Source organism: Larus michahellis, chromosome 3 (assembly GCF_964199755.1).
Source record: "Larus michahellis chromosome 3, bLarMic1.1, whole genome shotgun sequence".
NCBI classification, from domain to species: Eukaryota; Metazoa; Chordata; class Aves; order Charadriiformes; family Laridae; genus Larus; species Larus michahellis.
Window position 1 is genome coordinate 59,491,701 of NC_133898.1, and position 13,363 is coordinate 59,505,063.

The 13,363-nt window shown below is 36.4% G+C and overlaps 1 protein-coding gene across 6 annotated transcripts in view; it reads left to right on the top strand.

The window, feature by feature from the left end:
• STXBP5 (syntaxin binding protein 5) overlaps positions 1 to 13,363 on the top strand; it is a 107,650-nt gene that overhangs the window by 22,250 nt on the left and 72,037 nt on the right. For all 6 annotated transcript variants that reach the window (XM_074580360.1, XM_074580363.1, XM_074580358.1 and 3 more), the window contains exons 3-4: positions 7,513 to 7,594; positions 8,473 to 8,573. In XM_074580360.1, coding sequence (XP_074436461.1) covers positions 7,513 to 7,594; positions 8,473 to 8,573 — 183 coding nt within the window. The remainder of the gene's footprint in view (positions 1 to 7,512; positions 7,595 to 8,472; positions 8,574 to 13,363) is intronic.

Genomic DNA, 13,363 nt, shown 5'->3' on the forward strand with positions numbered 1-13,363 from the left:
TCTTCTGAATATAGTCTTTGGAAAAACTTCAGTGAGTTAGCAGTTGCCACCCATTTTGCTGTGTCTTGTGTACTCAGAGGAATGATTATGCAGATGTATTTGTAGCAATTTCCTACTCTTTCCCCTTGGGTTCTGCCATTCTCCTTTCCTTTCATCCCACCTAAAAAGTATCAGATCAGTCACTTTTTTGCATTGTTAGTGCTGAAATATAGCTTTTAGACTGTAGTAGCATAACCTGGAACAGAAAACAAAGTGATTAAAATAAAGGACTGTCTGTAGCCTTGTTAGTCTTCTGAAATTACTGTGTTCTTTAGTCTAAATTGATGGTTTTACCTCTTCATTTAACAGCATGCTTTGCTATCTGAATTGTGGATATAGAAACTTATGAAAACCAATTTTGTTGCTTGTTTGATTTTAAATCACAGATTTTTAATCCTGTTTGCATTTGTACTGCTTAATTACGTCTCGTTCGAATGAACGATTGCCTCTCACTGGCAGCTAAGAGAAAATTCTACCAAAACCAGCCGTTACAGAAAACTTGCTGGCATGTTTCATAGCTGTTTGGGAAATACTGTATTTGTGTATATTTGTGTAAGCAACTTTGAAGTTTAAGATGTATTTTGACTCCTAGCTTTTATTGGTGTTAGAAAATGGATCAGATACAAATAACTGCTTGCTATTTGTTCCCTATCAGTTTCTGTGCAAACTAGTTCAATAATTGTTTAAAATACATAACTCATACTAATTTAGGCAAAAAAAAAAAGTGGTTTTGTGCTTTAAAATTGCTGCATCTTCCTGTGCACAGAAACTAGTTAATGAACTTTAACTGAGATCTATGTACTTCAGTATTTTTCAAAACAGAACTCCTTTTTCACCCTATGAATTTAAGAGTTATTGGTTAAGTTAACATTGAATCAGTTGGCTTCTGATGTTTAAAGCAGCTGAGCATTGTTTTGTAAACAAATGAATACTTAAGGAAGTTGATCTGCATTTATGCAGGAACTAATGTTATTGGTAGCTGGTTTGGTAGTTGAGAAATTCAGATTCCAGGCAGTTGTGTAGTCCTCACTTCACTGTAATTTCTAAAGCTGCAGTAGCTAACGGCAGTAGTAGTTTGCTGTAACCTGTTAAGCTAATATCATACTTGTAATAAGATCTGACATCAGCTGTTTAAATACCATACCTATTGTTGTGCCCTCCCCTCTCCTTAGGAAAGCATGAACAGTTACGAGTGTCAGGAGATATAAAAACTGCTGAATTCAAATGGTATTAAATAATTTCATGATAATGCATCTCAGATACTTTTTGGACAAACATAAACTATCTGAATGCAACTTCTTAGCCTTCATTTTTATTAAAAAAAAAAATGCTGAACCATCAACGCTGTTGCACTCTCAAAAATATTTGGTAACTTTGTATGATGTTAAGATTCCTAGAATAATCCATTTTCCAGTATTTTGTTGTGTAAATGATCTCTTCCAATTTATCTTCCTGTCTTCGCCCTCCCCTTCTCCAGGAGAAGGGAAGAGCTTTGGGGAAAAACCTTTTAGTAACATTCCATGACTGAGATGGTAGCCTCTTAATGTCTGAGGTGCCTTGCATTGTTTTCATCTTTTTGACTAACAGAATGAAGCTAAATGTAGAGATATTTTTTTTTTATTGCCTGCAAGGTATAGTTCTTTCCTCTCTAGGGACACTTGATTTGGTTTCCAAGCATAATATGTAATGTTGACTTTCTTCTGTCCAAGTAACCAGGTCAAACTGTATCAGGATACCAGCTAAATCAGCCAGCACTGTACTTGATACACGAAAGTTGCAGCCAGTGTCTTCTGACTGCCTGTATCTGACGTTTTGGTTTTTTTCCTTATCCTGTTTCCTTACTGTCAGTTTTCTTGCCTTCTCATTCCTTAGCTGGCAGAAGGAGAATACATCATAATAGTCTGGCTGCAATTCCCATAGTAAATCGTTACCAGTAATTTGATAGTATTTCCACCTGACAAACTTTAATCTCAGTTTTAAAGCCCTAGTTTGCTTTTGCTTTGCGCTGTTATTTACATAGAGGAAAGCAGATCTGAAATCTTAACAAATATTATTGTTAATGGTATTGTTATTGCAAACACAAATACTGAGGCATGGGGAAGAATAAAGACCTGCTCAGCTGAGTAATCACACAAGATGCTATGCAGGCCTAAAGCTTTAGGAAGAAACTCTGTAATCCTAAAGTTGTTGAAAAATAATGATATGATACCATATCAGGATTGGTATTGAGTCTAAAACTCTCCTGAAAGTATTTTTTGGATTTTTATTTTATCTTGTTTGGTAATATATAGATATTTGGGCCCCCCTCACCACAAAAAAGACATTGCGGTGCTGGAGTGTGCCCAGAGAAGGGCAATGAAAGCTGGTGAGGGCTCTGGAGAATAAGTCTTACGAGGAGTGGCTGAGGGAGCTGGGGTTGTTCAGCCTGGAGAAAAGGAGGCTGAGGGGAGACCTTATCACTCTCTACAACTACCTGAGAGGAGGGTGGTGAGACGTGGGGGTTGGTCTCTTCTCCCAAGTAACAGGCAATAGGACAAGAGGAAATGGCCTCACATTGCACCAGTGGAGGTTTAGAGTGGAAAAATTCTTACACTGAGAGTTATTAAGCATTGGAACAGGCTGCCCAGGGAAGTGCTTGAGTCACCATCCCTGGAGGTGTTTAAAAGACGTGTAGACATAGCCCTTAGAGATACAGTTTAGTGATGGTTTTTGTCAGAATTAGGTTGATGGTTGGAATCAATGATCTGAAAGGTCCCTTCCAACCTAGGCAATTCTATGATTCTATGTGAAATGTCAAAGTCAGTTTTGTAGGCAGTGTTGACTGTGGTACTTTCCAACTTTTTGAATAAGTCTCTCTTGGTAAATAGCTGTGTGTCTTGATAGTCTGCTCTTTACGAAATTATTTCTGTGAGAGATCATGCTTTTGTATGTGCAAGTAACAGTACTGATTGGGTCTAGGTGCAGGTAAGGTTGACAGATGGGAAAGTCATGTGAAGCTGCACTTCTACTGCTTTACTCCTGCTTAGATGTGTCACATCACCAGGACTTTATGGTACTCTGTAACTTGATGTAAATTAAGTCTCTCTCTTTATCTCTTGTTGGATTGTATCGAGACTTGGCGATGGTGAGTAATACCACACAGACTTTTAATCTTTATATACTTAAAATACTATTTGGAAATCTCACCATCACTGTGTGTTTTTTCTATTACATAGTTCTTGGGGACCGCAATCAAAGCACGTACAAAAGTGTGTGCAAAATAAATAGTGGCTTTGCTGTCTATAAAAATAATTCAGGGTCTGATTAAGTAATGTGGGAAACTGATACATAGCAATGACTATAGTAAAATATGCCATCCTGGAGGGCTATATGCTACAGACTGGTATAGATAAGAAAAATGCTGTGAGTAATCTGCTTCCTTTAGTGTTTTGTATGTAATTCAGATCAGTGGTATGGTTTTTTTTCTTGTAGACAGAGATCTATTTTTTTGCCTCAAAATTGTCAAATGTTTAAGTACTGTTAGATGTTACAGCTACAGTTTTGAGAAGTATCTAGGAATGAATTTTAAAATGCTACAGTTACAGATTTGTCTTAAAAATCTCGAGCTATTGTAACAGTGTCAAATCTGATAAAGGAACATGATCTGTATCTTGTGCTGTACAATCAAAATTTTTTTATAGCTGTGTAAAGACATGAAGATGTAAATATCTGTGTGTTGATAGTTTGGAAGGAGTTTATATTACAACTGTGTCTCTGTACACGTAACTGGCTTATGCTAGGGACTGAGTTGGTGGCTACAGTTTTTGCAACTGAGTCCTGTGTCAGAAGGGTGAAACAGGTGAAGAACCTCCCAATATTCCCTAGGTCTACTTAGAGTAACTTAAATTAAAGAATTAAAAAAAAAAAAAGGGCTGAGGCTTTAATAAATATTCTGGAATTTGTTTTCTCTTTCAAAATGTGATTTCTAAGGGCATATATGCTCCTATGTAGATAAGCTGCAAATAATAGTAATATTTTTTAAAAAATATATTAAAGAATATATTCTGGAGAGAACTCACTAGTTGAAATGTTTTAATTTTGCCTGGGGGGGGAAAAGTGTAAGCTTAGGTCTGAAGCTTGTTTGGAAAAAATACCTTTTGGAACCATTGCCATTTCTCATAAACCGAAGTAAAATCACTGTCATTATGTGATATTAAGTTAGCATGGTAATGTGCTTTCGTGTACGACCTGCACTTCTAGCAGGTATGAAAATGAACACTGGTGTTAGGACATGAGTACCTTATCTCTTCTCTCAGCCACAGCTTTTGTCTCTTACTTGCATTTTCAAAAAACAAGCGAAAAGTGGGGGGAAAAAAAGAAAAAAGACAGCAATGAAATACTAGTGTTTTACAGGGTTAATTTCCTAATGGCAGTGGGGAATACAGCTGTACCTTTGAATATTGCTACTGAGAAGCTATTAATTTATCCTATTTGTTCATATTTGGAATAGCGGATGATGCAGGAATAGTAGAAAGAAATGCTTGGAAGTGAAGGAGAAAGGATGTGCTGGTCAAAGCAGACTATTGCCTCTAGAGCTACCCTAGGTCTTCGGCAGAGAGTTTTACCTGTCTACCAAATTAAAATGCTTTGCCCAATCTGTCATTACTCATTATAATTTTTGCTTGTTTTGGGGACTACTACGTGGTAGATCATCACTGCTTAGTACAGTGAGCGCTCTTGCCTTAAGCACACATATGCAAGTATAGAGGATTTGGACAGACTGCATTCCCTGGGATGCTGCCTGTTTTGTGTGGTAGAGGAATGCTTAACATGTACTGAAACAGGCATGTATTATCCTTCTACAGTCAGTATTTAAGTGACGTGCTTTTTCAACTCAGCATACCCCGCAAAACTGGGAGGCTTTGCATTGCTTTAGAAAAGAAGATTAATGCTGTTTAGGAGGATGATATTAATTTGAGATGAGAAGAATAATTTTAGCTACTAGGTGAAAAAGTGACGATGACATAATCCATGTGTAAAGGAACTAAATGGGACTACCTGCAAGGATTTTTTATTTTTTTGATAACTGTAAGCACTATAAAAGAGGCCAAACTCTATTTTCAGTTCTGCATGTGAGGCTTCCACTAATTTGTCAAGAAAAATAAATTTGCTTTGAATGTTTAAAGCTTGTGTAAACTTACTCACATTGCTGCATATTTACTGATTTCTGGAGAGAGAAACAGGTTCAGGCGTCCTGGAAAATGTAAAAGGATTTTTTTGTTTAAAGAAATGTTCAGGTATTCTTAATATTGAAATTTTTACTGACTAGTTATAACAATGCTTCCAGAAACACTTGCATCAGGAGCGCTTAAAGAAAACATTTGAGGGATAAAATTTGAATGTTGTAGTAACTTGAGGAATCCATGGGCTTCTCTGTTTTTCTCGGTCATACTTCTCTTGTTTTGAGGTGGAGTAGCTGTAGAGCCTCAATTCCGAATACTGTGTGTGCGTAAATGAACAAAGGTTACCTTTAATTCTGTTGGAAGCTGATGTTCAGGGAGGGGGCTCAGAGAATCTTCTTTTGTTAGAAAACTACCTGTGTCAGTGCAGGTAGCTAACACGTTTTAAAATTCAGTTCCTGTAAATGTCTGAATTTCACTTTCAGAAATGGCTTTTTGTCTATTTCTGCAAATAATTATTAATTTAAGCGAACGCAGAAGCATGAGCTAGGCTGAAGCAAATCTGCTCTGAAATTCCTGCTATTCCTTGTGGGAATATTTTTTTCCAATCTGGCAATGGGTGTAGTCAATCAATAGTTATTGCAAAAGGAATGATTTTACAGTAAAAGTATCCTGAGTTTGTGTAGGGAGGTATCATTTATGGGGACAACACCTCCCCCACCAAGTTTTAAGCTGTATCTTTTTTTTAAAGAGCTATAAACTGTCAGTGGAGTACAGATGAGTTCTTTATATAGGAACCATATTAATAGGAATGTAAAATACAAGGGGAAAAACAGGTGAGGTGAGCTGGCTCTTTAAGCCCTTCCATGGCAGAACAAAATTAAATTACTAATTCTGTTTGGGGAAGAAAGCCGGTATTAAGTTTGATGGATTATTCAACATCTGTTTGGTATATCTCTCATCAGTTAGCTGGAGGTTATACAGATTCATTAGTCGAGGAGAAGAATGTGATTGAAGTTTAAAAGTTAAAATGTTGCAGTGTGTTGAAGCAGACTAGTTCCCATTGCAGTTCTACTTGCATTTTATCTTGCCAACTTAGAGGTTGAGCAGCAGGTGTGTTTGAGTTTTGATTTGCTGCAGCCTAGTAATCTCTTCAGCCTTTCAAATGTCTGTAGCATGAATGCATGTATTATTTAAGTCTTCATATCCACTTTGGGTTTTGATCAACAGTTTCTCAGTAAATGTACAATTCTCACCCATTCTGCAAATTTCCCTGTTTTACTAATTCCTAGTGTATGCTGAGAGAAGAAATTGTACATTATACTCCCTGTTTTGCATATGTCTTTGGAATTATTTCCTTTCTTTCCAAAAACTAATGCGCCTCTAAAGCAAGAGGTGTTCAGCTCTTTGACAAATTTTACTCCAGAAGCCCTGGGCATACTATAATGATAAAATACTGATCATTTTGCGTAATTCATGTGGATATACTTTATTTCTGCTCTGTCTCCTAGAGGTTGGAGAATTTACTTAATTTCGTGTCAGAAGAAAGGGAATAACCGCATTTGAAATATAGAACCTTTGCAACTAATGAATCACGTATGGAGAATTAAAAGAATCTGTGTTGCTGCTGCTGCTTCTATTTGGTATTCATTATGGAAGTATAGGACCGACTTATGTGTGGGAGGGAAAACGAACAAGCTTTTGTTATCTCATAGTTGGTGTGAATCCAGGAAGTCTTGGTACAGAGATCCTGGAAATTTACATTATACATAACTTCCCATTGACTCCTCCTCCATATTTTGGCTACTGATCTTTTTATCTGTCACAGCAGACTTTTTTTTTAACATGCTTTGCATCATTCAGCTCTTCTTTTATCTATAAGGAGTGTTTATAAAGGAGAGAAAGCTCCTTGAACACTGGCAAAATATTATCATTTGATTATGATGTTTTAGATTAACTTCCTTTTATACTAGTCCTGGTATTTAACACTACTAAAATAACTCATTCATCATTCTCCATTGGGTACTCATTGATGAAGAATCCTTTAAATAACTGTAAGTTAAGACTTAGACGTAACTTTCATATTCCATGGGGATAAGTAAGAGAGGCTTTTTAACTCCTTTGTGGTGTTTATAAATGGCTTTTTTGGTGATCACTCAGATCTACATGATTAAATACTTTGAGTGCACTAGCTAGAAGCAGGATGTTAACCTGTTTGAATGTGGTATTAGTGGCAGTGACAATGTTAGTTATGGTATTTGGTTTTTTTCCTATGTTACATATGACGGTTATTCCTTAACAGTACAAATTGCAGCTTTGGTCGGCCGGGAGTTGAATGCTACTGCCAGCATGACAGTGGAGCTGCAGTAATACAGCTTCAGTTCCTGATTAATGAGGTTAGTACATTAACGATGTATGTGTTCAATAATTCAGAGAAGATAAACTCTGTATCTCCTTCAATTTCTCATTAAGGAAGCATCAAAATCAGCTAACACAAGTGACTCTTAGAGTGAATGGCAAGTAGTAATAATAATTATAAATAAATTAACTTTTTAATTTTAGAAAATGCTTGACTAACTGCTGAAAATAGCTTTGTCTCTAGAGTACTCCTTTGCTATAAGTAAGAACTCTTGTTTCCTAGGAATACTTACTCATGTCATTGAACATTGCAAGTTGTCTCTTGTAGTAAAGTATGTCTTCAGTAGTACTAAACAGTTTCAGTAGGTAGTTAATTTTATTTTGATAGAGTTACTGTTTTAGATGTGAGCTGAGCATATATCCCTAATCTGATCCCTCAGTAATTTCAGGTGTGTTTTTCCTAGGAGTGTAGTAGCTGAGATCTGACAGCAGTGCTGTTCTTCAGTTAGCTGGGGCCAGATTTGTAGGGGAATTTCTAGCTCAGAAGAATGGTGAAGTCAAACCTCACTAGCTTTGTCAGGACGTAGATATTAGCAGTTGAGTTCGTTGCTTAATTTCTCTATGGAGGTGGGCATGAGGGAACTGATGTGAATACACCAGAAATAGCTTCTCCATCCACACCCTGCCCCTTGGTATGGCACTGAACCAAATGTGAATGAGCTGAATGATGTGATCACATCGGTTATCTCATTACTACTACTACTTGGAACTTGCCTGTGCTATGATGTCAATGAGCATGCTTATAAATATTTTTTTCATCCTGAAGGCAAATATATAATATGTTTTCACTATGATGGTGCTATAATGTTACTAGGGTTATGAAAGTAAGTTGACTAGAACTTTTTCTTTCTCATAGGGAGCTCTTGTGAGTGCCTTGGCTGATGATACCTTACACCTGTGGAACTTACGTCAGAAGAGACCTGCTATACTTCATTCACTGAAATTTAACAGAGAACGGTAGGGATTGGATTATTATTGCTTTGCCCCTTACCATTACACTATGTGCCATTGTAAGATCTGATTTTTAATGCAGTCCAATTAATAACTTAAATTAATAATTATTAATTTCAGTTAATAATTGAAACTGGATCTACATCGAGTTTGAGTTGCAGGCTGTTAGGGCCCAAATTACTTATGAGGAGACATGCTTGTGACCTAAACTGAGATGACTCTTCTATAATTTTGCATATTGAATTGCTGAACATCAATTCTCCTATCTTTAAAATGCAGAGGTATAGAAGACTTTCAATATATGTCTCCAGAGGAATTTTGGTGCAAAAAGTGCATGTGTGTACCGACAAGTCAACAGGAAAACTAGTTAAATTTTCTAGTTGGAGGTTTTTCTCCTGTTGATGACAAATTGGAATTCTGCAGTGTTAGAGCTCCTGCGTGTATCAGAGAAGTTGAAAACAACATGCGTTTTGACTAACAATTTTGAGACTCAAGTAGCAGCACTGTAAGCAAGCTAGGGAGACATTTTAGATTAAATTTCTGTAAGTCAGTTGATACTGTTTCTGCAAAAAAATGTGTCTCTCTTTTTTTAGTAACAAGTAGTCCTTCCCTTTTGGGAAGTAGCCCTTCTTTTCCAGTATCGGTGAAGTCTCAACTGGAATGCTATGTCCGCTTTTGAGCAGCGTGCTCCAGAGATGGACTGCTTGGGGAGCTCAAAGGATGCTAGCAAGAACACACAATAATCTGTGACTTATAACCCTGTTGAATGGGGCAGGAAGTAATAAGCTGGAAGTAATGGGTAGCAATAGAAAGAGGCAAGATAAATATTTATGTAAAACCTTCTAATGTAATGTCATACAAAGTGATAAACAGACTGTTGGGTGGATTGTGGAATAACTCTGACAGAGCAAAATTCTCTGCCTCAGGGGAGTGACAGTGTTCCGTTATGCGGCATAAAAGTAAAAAGGAGAGAAATGCAATTCATAGCCTCTAGCTCAATGAGGATTGTCCAACTATAGGAGATGCAGTAGTGTATCCAAACTGAATTTTTTCCCTTTCCCTTCCCCCTTCTTTCTTAAACAACTTTATTTGTAGCACCTATTTAAAGTGTCAATATAAAATTCAGATTTGCAGCCCGAAACCACACTTGGATATTGACTTATAACTAATGCTTTAAAGTAGATATCTGAGGAGGTGATTCTGATTGCATATGAATCTGTCTGTTGGGAGACTTGTGGAAGTGGAAAATAGAGTGGAAGTTTTAAACCATCCTTTTCCTGTAAATGTGACATTTTCACTAATAAAGCCTGTCACAGGGAATTGAACTCTTACCAGAAAGAGGGGAAGGAGTGGAAAGGAGTCTAGGTCACTCATGTCACTTCACTGGTTGTATTTGTTATTAATTTTGGATAGAGTACCGATTTTTACAGGAAAACCCGTGCCTTGCTAAAATAAGTAATGAAAGTACCATAGTTACCAAGAGTGGTGAAGGTATGGTTTGAGACAAGGGCTTATTCTTCTAGTAACTTTAATTTTAAAGTATCCCTTATAATAGTGTATAGAAGTAGCCAGAATACTGAAGATCCCAGAAGCATACATTGTCATAGCCACTTATCAAGTCATACTGGATGACTGTTAACTATTTTCAAATATTCTGTTTTCTTTTGACTAGTTTATAAAATAAAGCCTTATAAAATAAAGTGTAATGTCATTACTAGGGAATTATTTTGATTTTGAACTTTAAAGAATTGCACAAATTCACTGTTGAATAATTCTAAATAGGTGTCTCTGATTACTAAGAACTCTTAGTGTTATAATTACACCTAATAGGCTTGATATGTTATGTGATTTTGAAGCAAATGGGCTTTGCTTTGATCAGTTTTATGATATGCATTAACTAAGTTTATTGAGAAGAGTGTTCATGAATAAAACTGGATCTTCTCAATTAGTAAGTGCTAAATTGTTTGATATCTAATTAATGAAATCTTTTAAATAATTTATGTTGGGGGATTAAGATTTGCTCATAAGGATAACTAACTTCTCAAACAGGAATTATTTAAAATATTTAATACTACAACATAGCCTTGTAATAATATCTTTTCTAATGATACTTTAATTTGCCAGCTTGTGTAGGGAACTTCAATATCTTGGAAATTAGCTTGGGTAAAAGAATAAATAAGTTAAACTGGAAAAAATGTCCTTGGGGGGGAAACAAAGCCAAATCTTACTACATGACTGAAGCGACTATTCCAGTTATATCGGTATTTGCTCTAGGACTCTGTAGATGTTAAGGTTTAAAATTATATACCTGATTGGTATATAATTGGAACTTCCAGAGTTCCTGGAAGTGTGTTGACATTGCGAAAAAGTAGTATTTGTGTCCTGTTTAATAGGGGTTCAGCTCAACATGTCACAGGCCTATTTTTCTTCAGATTTTGTTTACAAATCAGAGTTTAATGTGTAAGGATTAGGTGTGAACTAGAAGGTTGTTTGTGGTATAGAAAGCTAACTGTAGCAGTTGGCTACCCAGATTAAAGGATGTCCTGGTCTTGAAAATGATTCTTGAACCAAGTTTAAGAAGGGGGGGGGAAGGCTATGACTTGTTAATGAACTCTGTGTTCTCCTGGCATATCCTTTTACCAGCCCTGGCTAATTTCCTGCTTTTAGCCATATGGAAGAATTACTGTCCAATGTTTAAGAACGCAATTTCTAGATTTCATGTGTTTCTCCTGTTGGTAATTTAGCTTGGCTAGCTTGTTTTCAGGCCTGTTTTGAATGTCTTTCAGATAAGGAATAAAAAACAGACACAGCTTGTGTTGTGGGTTAAGTATTTTGTATACTTAACTGAAAATTGAATCAGAGTATTAAATTACCTGTAAATTAATTCAGAATGCAGTGTCGTGGAGAATGGAAAGGGTTGTGAATTGCTGATTTCTACTCATGAATTTTAAGAACAGGGAGTGGTGAGAGTTGCTATTTCTTTTAAAATAATTGTATACCTAATACAGACTTTGTTCTGAGCTGTGGAAAATGTCTTTATTGGGTAACTTGCAGCTTTTTTAGACAAGCAAAACCTTTCTTTAAAAGTAGTGACCAAGAGTCTTTAAAGACACTGCTTTCTATTGAATCTTTAAATGAGTTGAGTATCTGTAGACAAGAAATCAGCCATTTAATGGATTCATAGCTCTTGACTGCCTTTTGTACCAGTGATGGTTAGTAATTTGAAGCAAGTCTTCTGAATTGGTGATTGATGAAGTTTTTGATGTATGACAAATCTGTTAGTTGAAATTACTGGCAGATGTCAGAAGCACAGTTCTGCAAGTTTTCTAGCCTTTTGTTCCTGTTGTATTTGTTGGATTTTGGAACTGCTTTGTGTTCTAGTTACCAAACAAAAGTTAGAAGATACTAAACCAATGTCATACTAAGCTTGGCTATTCTTCCTTGACTGTGCAAAGTGGTCTGTAGGGGCCAGGAAAAAATGCATAATGATACTTACATGGTGGGGCTTGCTTGCATGACTTGTCATGCAAGTTAAATAAGTAGTACGTCTTTGCAGAACACATGAGTCAGTGAATTTACTTAGTATCTTAGGTTTTGTACTTCCCTAAGATTTCTTCAGGGAATCACAATGTAGTTTCTCTGTCATCTACATACCTGTATAAATATCCTACACATAATAAAATTGTTGTCTGTTCACGTGTGATGTTGATGCTAGGCTAGATTAATTCTAAAATGAGCATAGCTAATACCTCTTAGAGTAAATATTGAAAGCATGTTGTGAGATAAATATTCAATCTGGCTTTAGTTTTCTTGCTATGCAGGAACTGTTAAACTTTGTGCTGACCTAAGGTCAGCAATCACGCATCACTAATGAGCCAGACTTCCACGAACCAATTTAAGAGTGAGTGAAGTGATAGACTAATTTGATTTTAAAAAAACCAAACAAAACAACACAACCAACCACCTGAACAAACAAAAAAAGCCAACAAAGCAACAGTGGTGTGGGATGACAACTGAGTCATCTTTGCTGCAAACCAAACACTAAACCAACCCACTTTACATACAAGTATGAAAAATGTGTTGAGTTATCAAAGACTCGTGTCCTTCCTGAACTGAAATTCCTTGTTGTAATGCCAAAAGAAATAGTTTACTTGCTTTGTGACTTTGCATAAATGCAAGAACCAGAATCATAGCATAAAAATAGAACTGAGTGTTTAGTGTGTGAGTGCGTTGCATATCGATCACTGAGTGCACTGATAGCAGTTTAATTTTTAATATATCAGCTTTTATGGTGTGGTATTTAAATTGTTTTTTTCACCATGAAACTGTGCAATTCATAGTTACAAACTTATGCTTTAAGTATTGCTGGCTTTGTATCCTGCTGTAAACAGCAACTTTAGGTCTGTGTTTAAAACACAAACTCTGTCTATAGTGAGTGAAAAACCCCACTTGTATTTACTTCTTATTAATAAACGAGACTTCTAACTTTGACACATACCTTACCTAATTAGACACTAACTTTGCACCCAACCTGTGCATTAGCAGACATTAGTTGTGAGAGAATTTTTCCATCCACCTCACTGAATTTGTAAACTGACCAATTCTGCCACTTTGTGGATAGCAGAAGGACATACAGGTTTTCTTGCTTGTGAGAGCGGGTGATGATATTCTTCATAGGTTTTTGGTTGTGGTGTTTTTTCTTCGTCTTTCTGTTTATCAGTATCACTGTTTCACTTCCAGCCTCTGTTTAAGGGCTGTCACTTCCCCCTTTGCCCTATGTGTTTTGGGGTAGGATT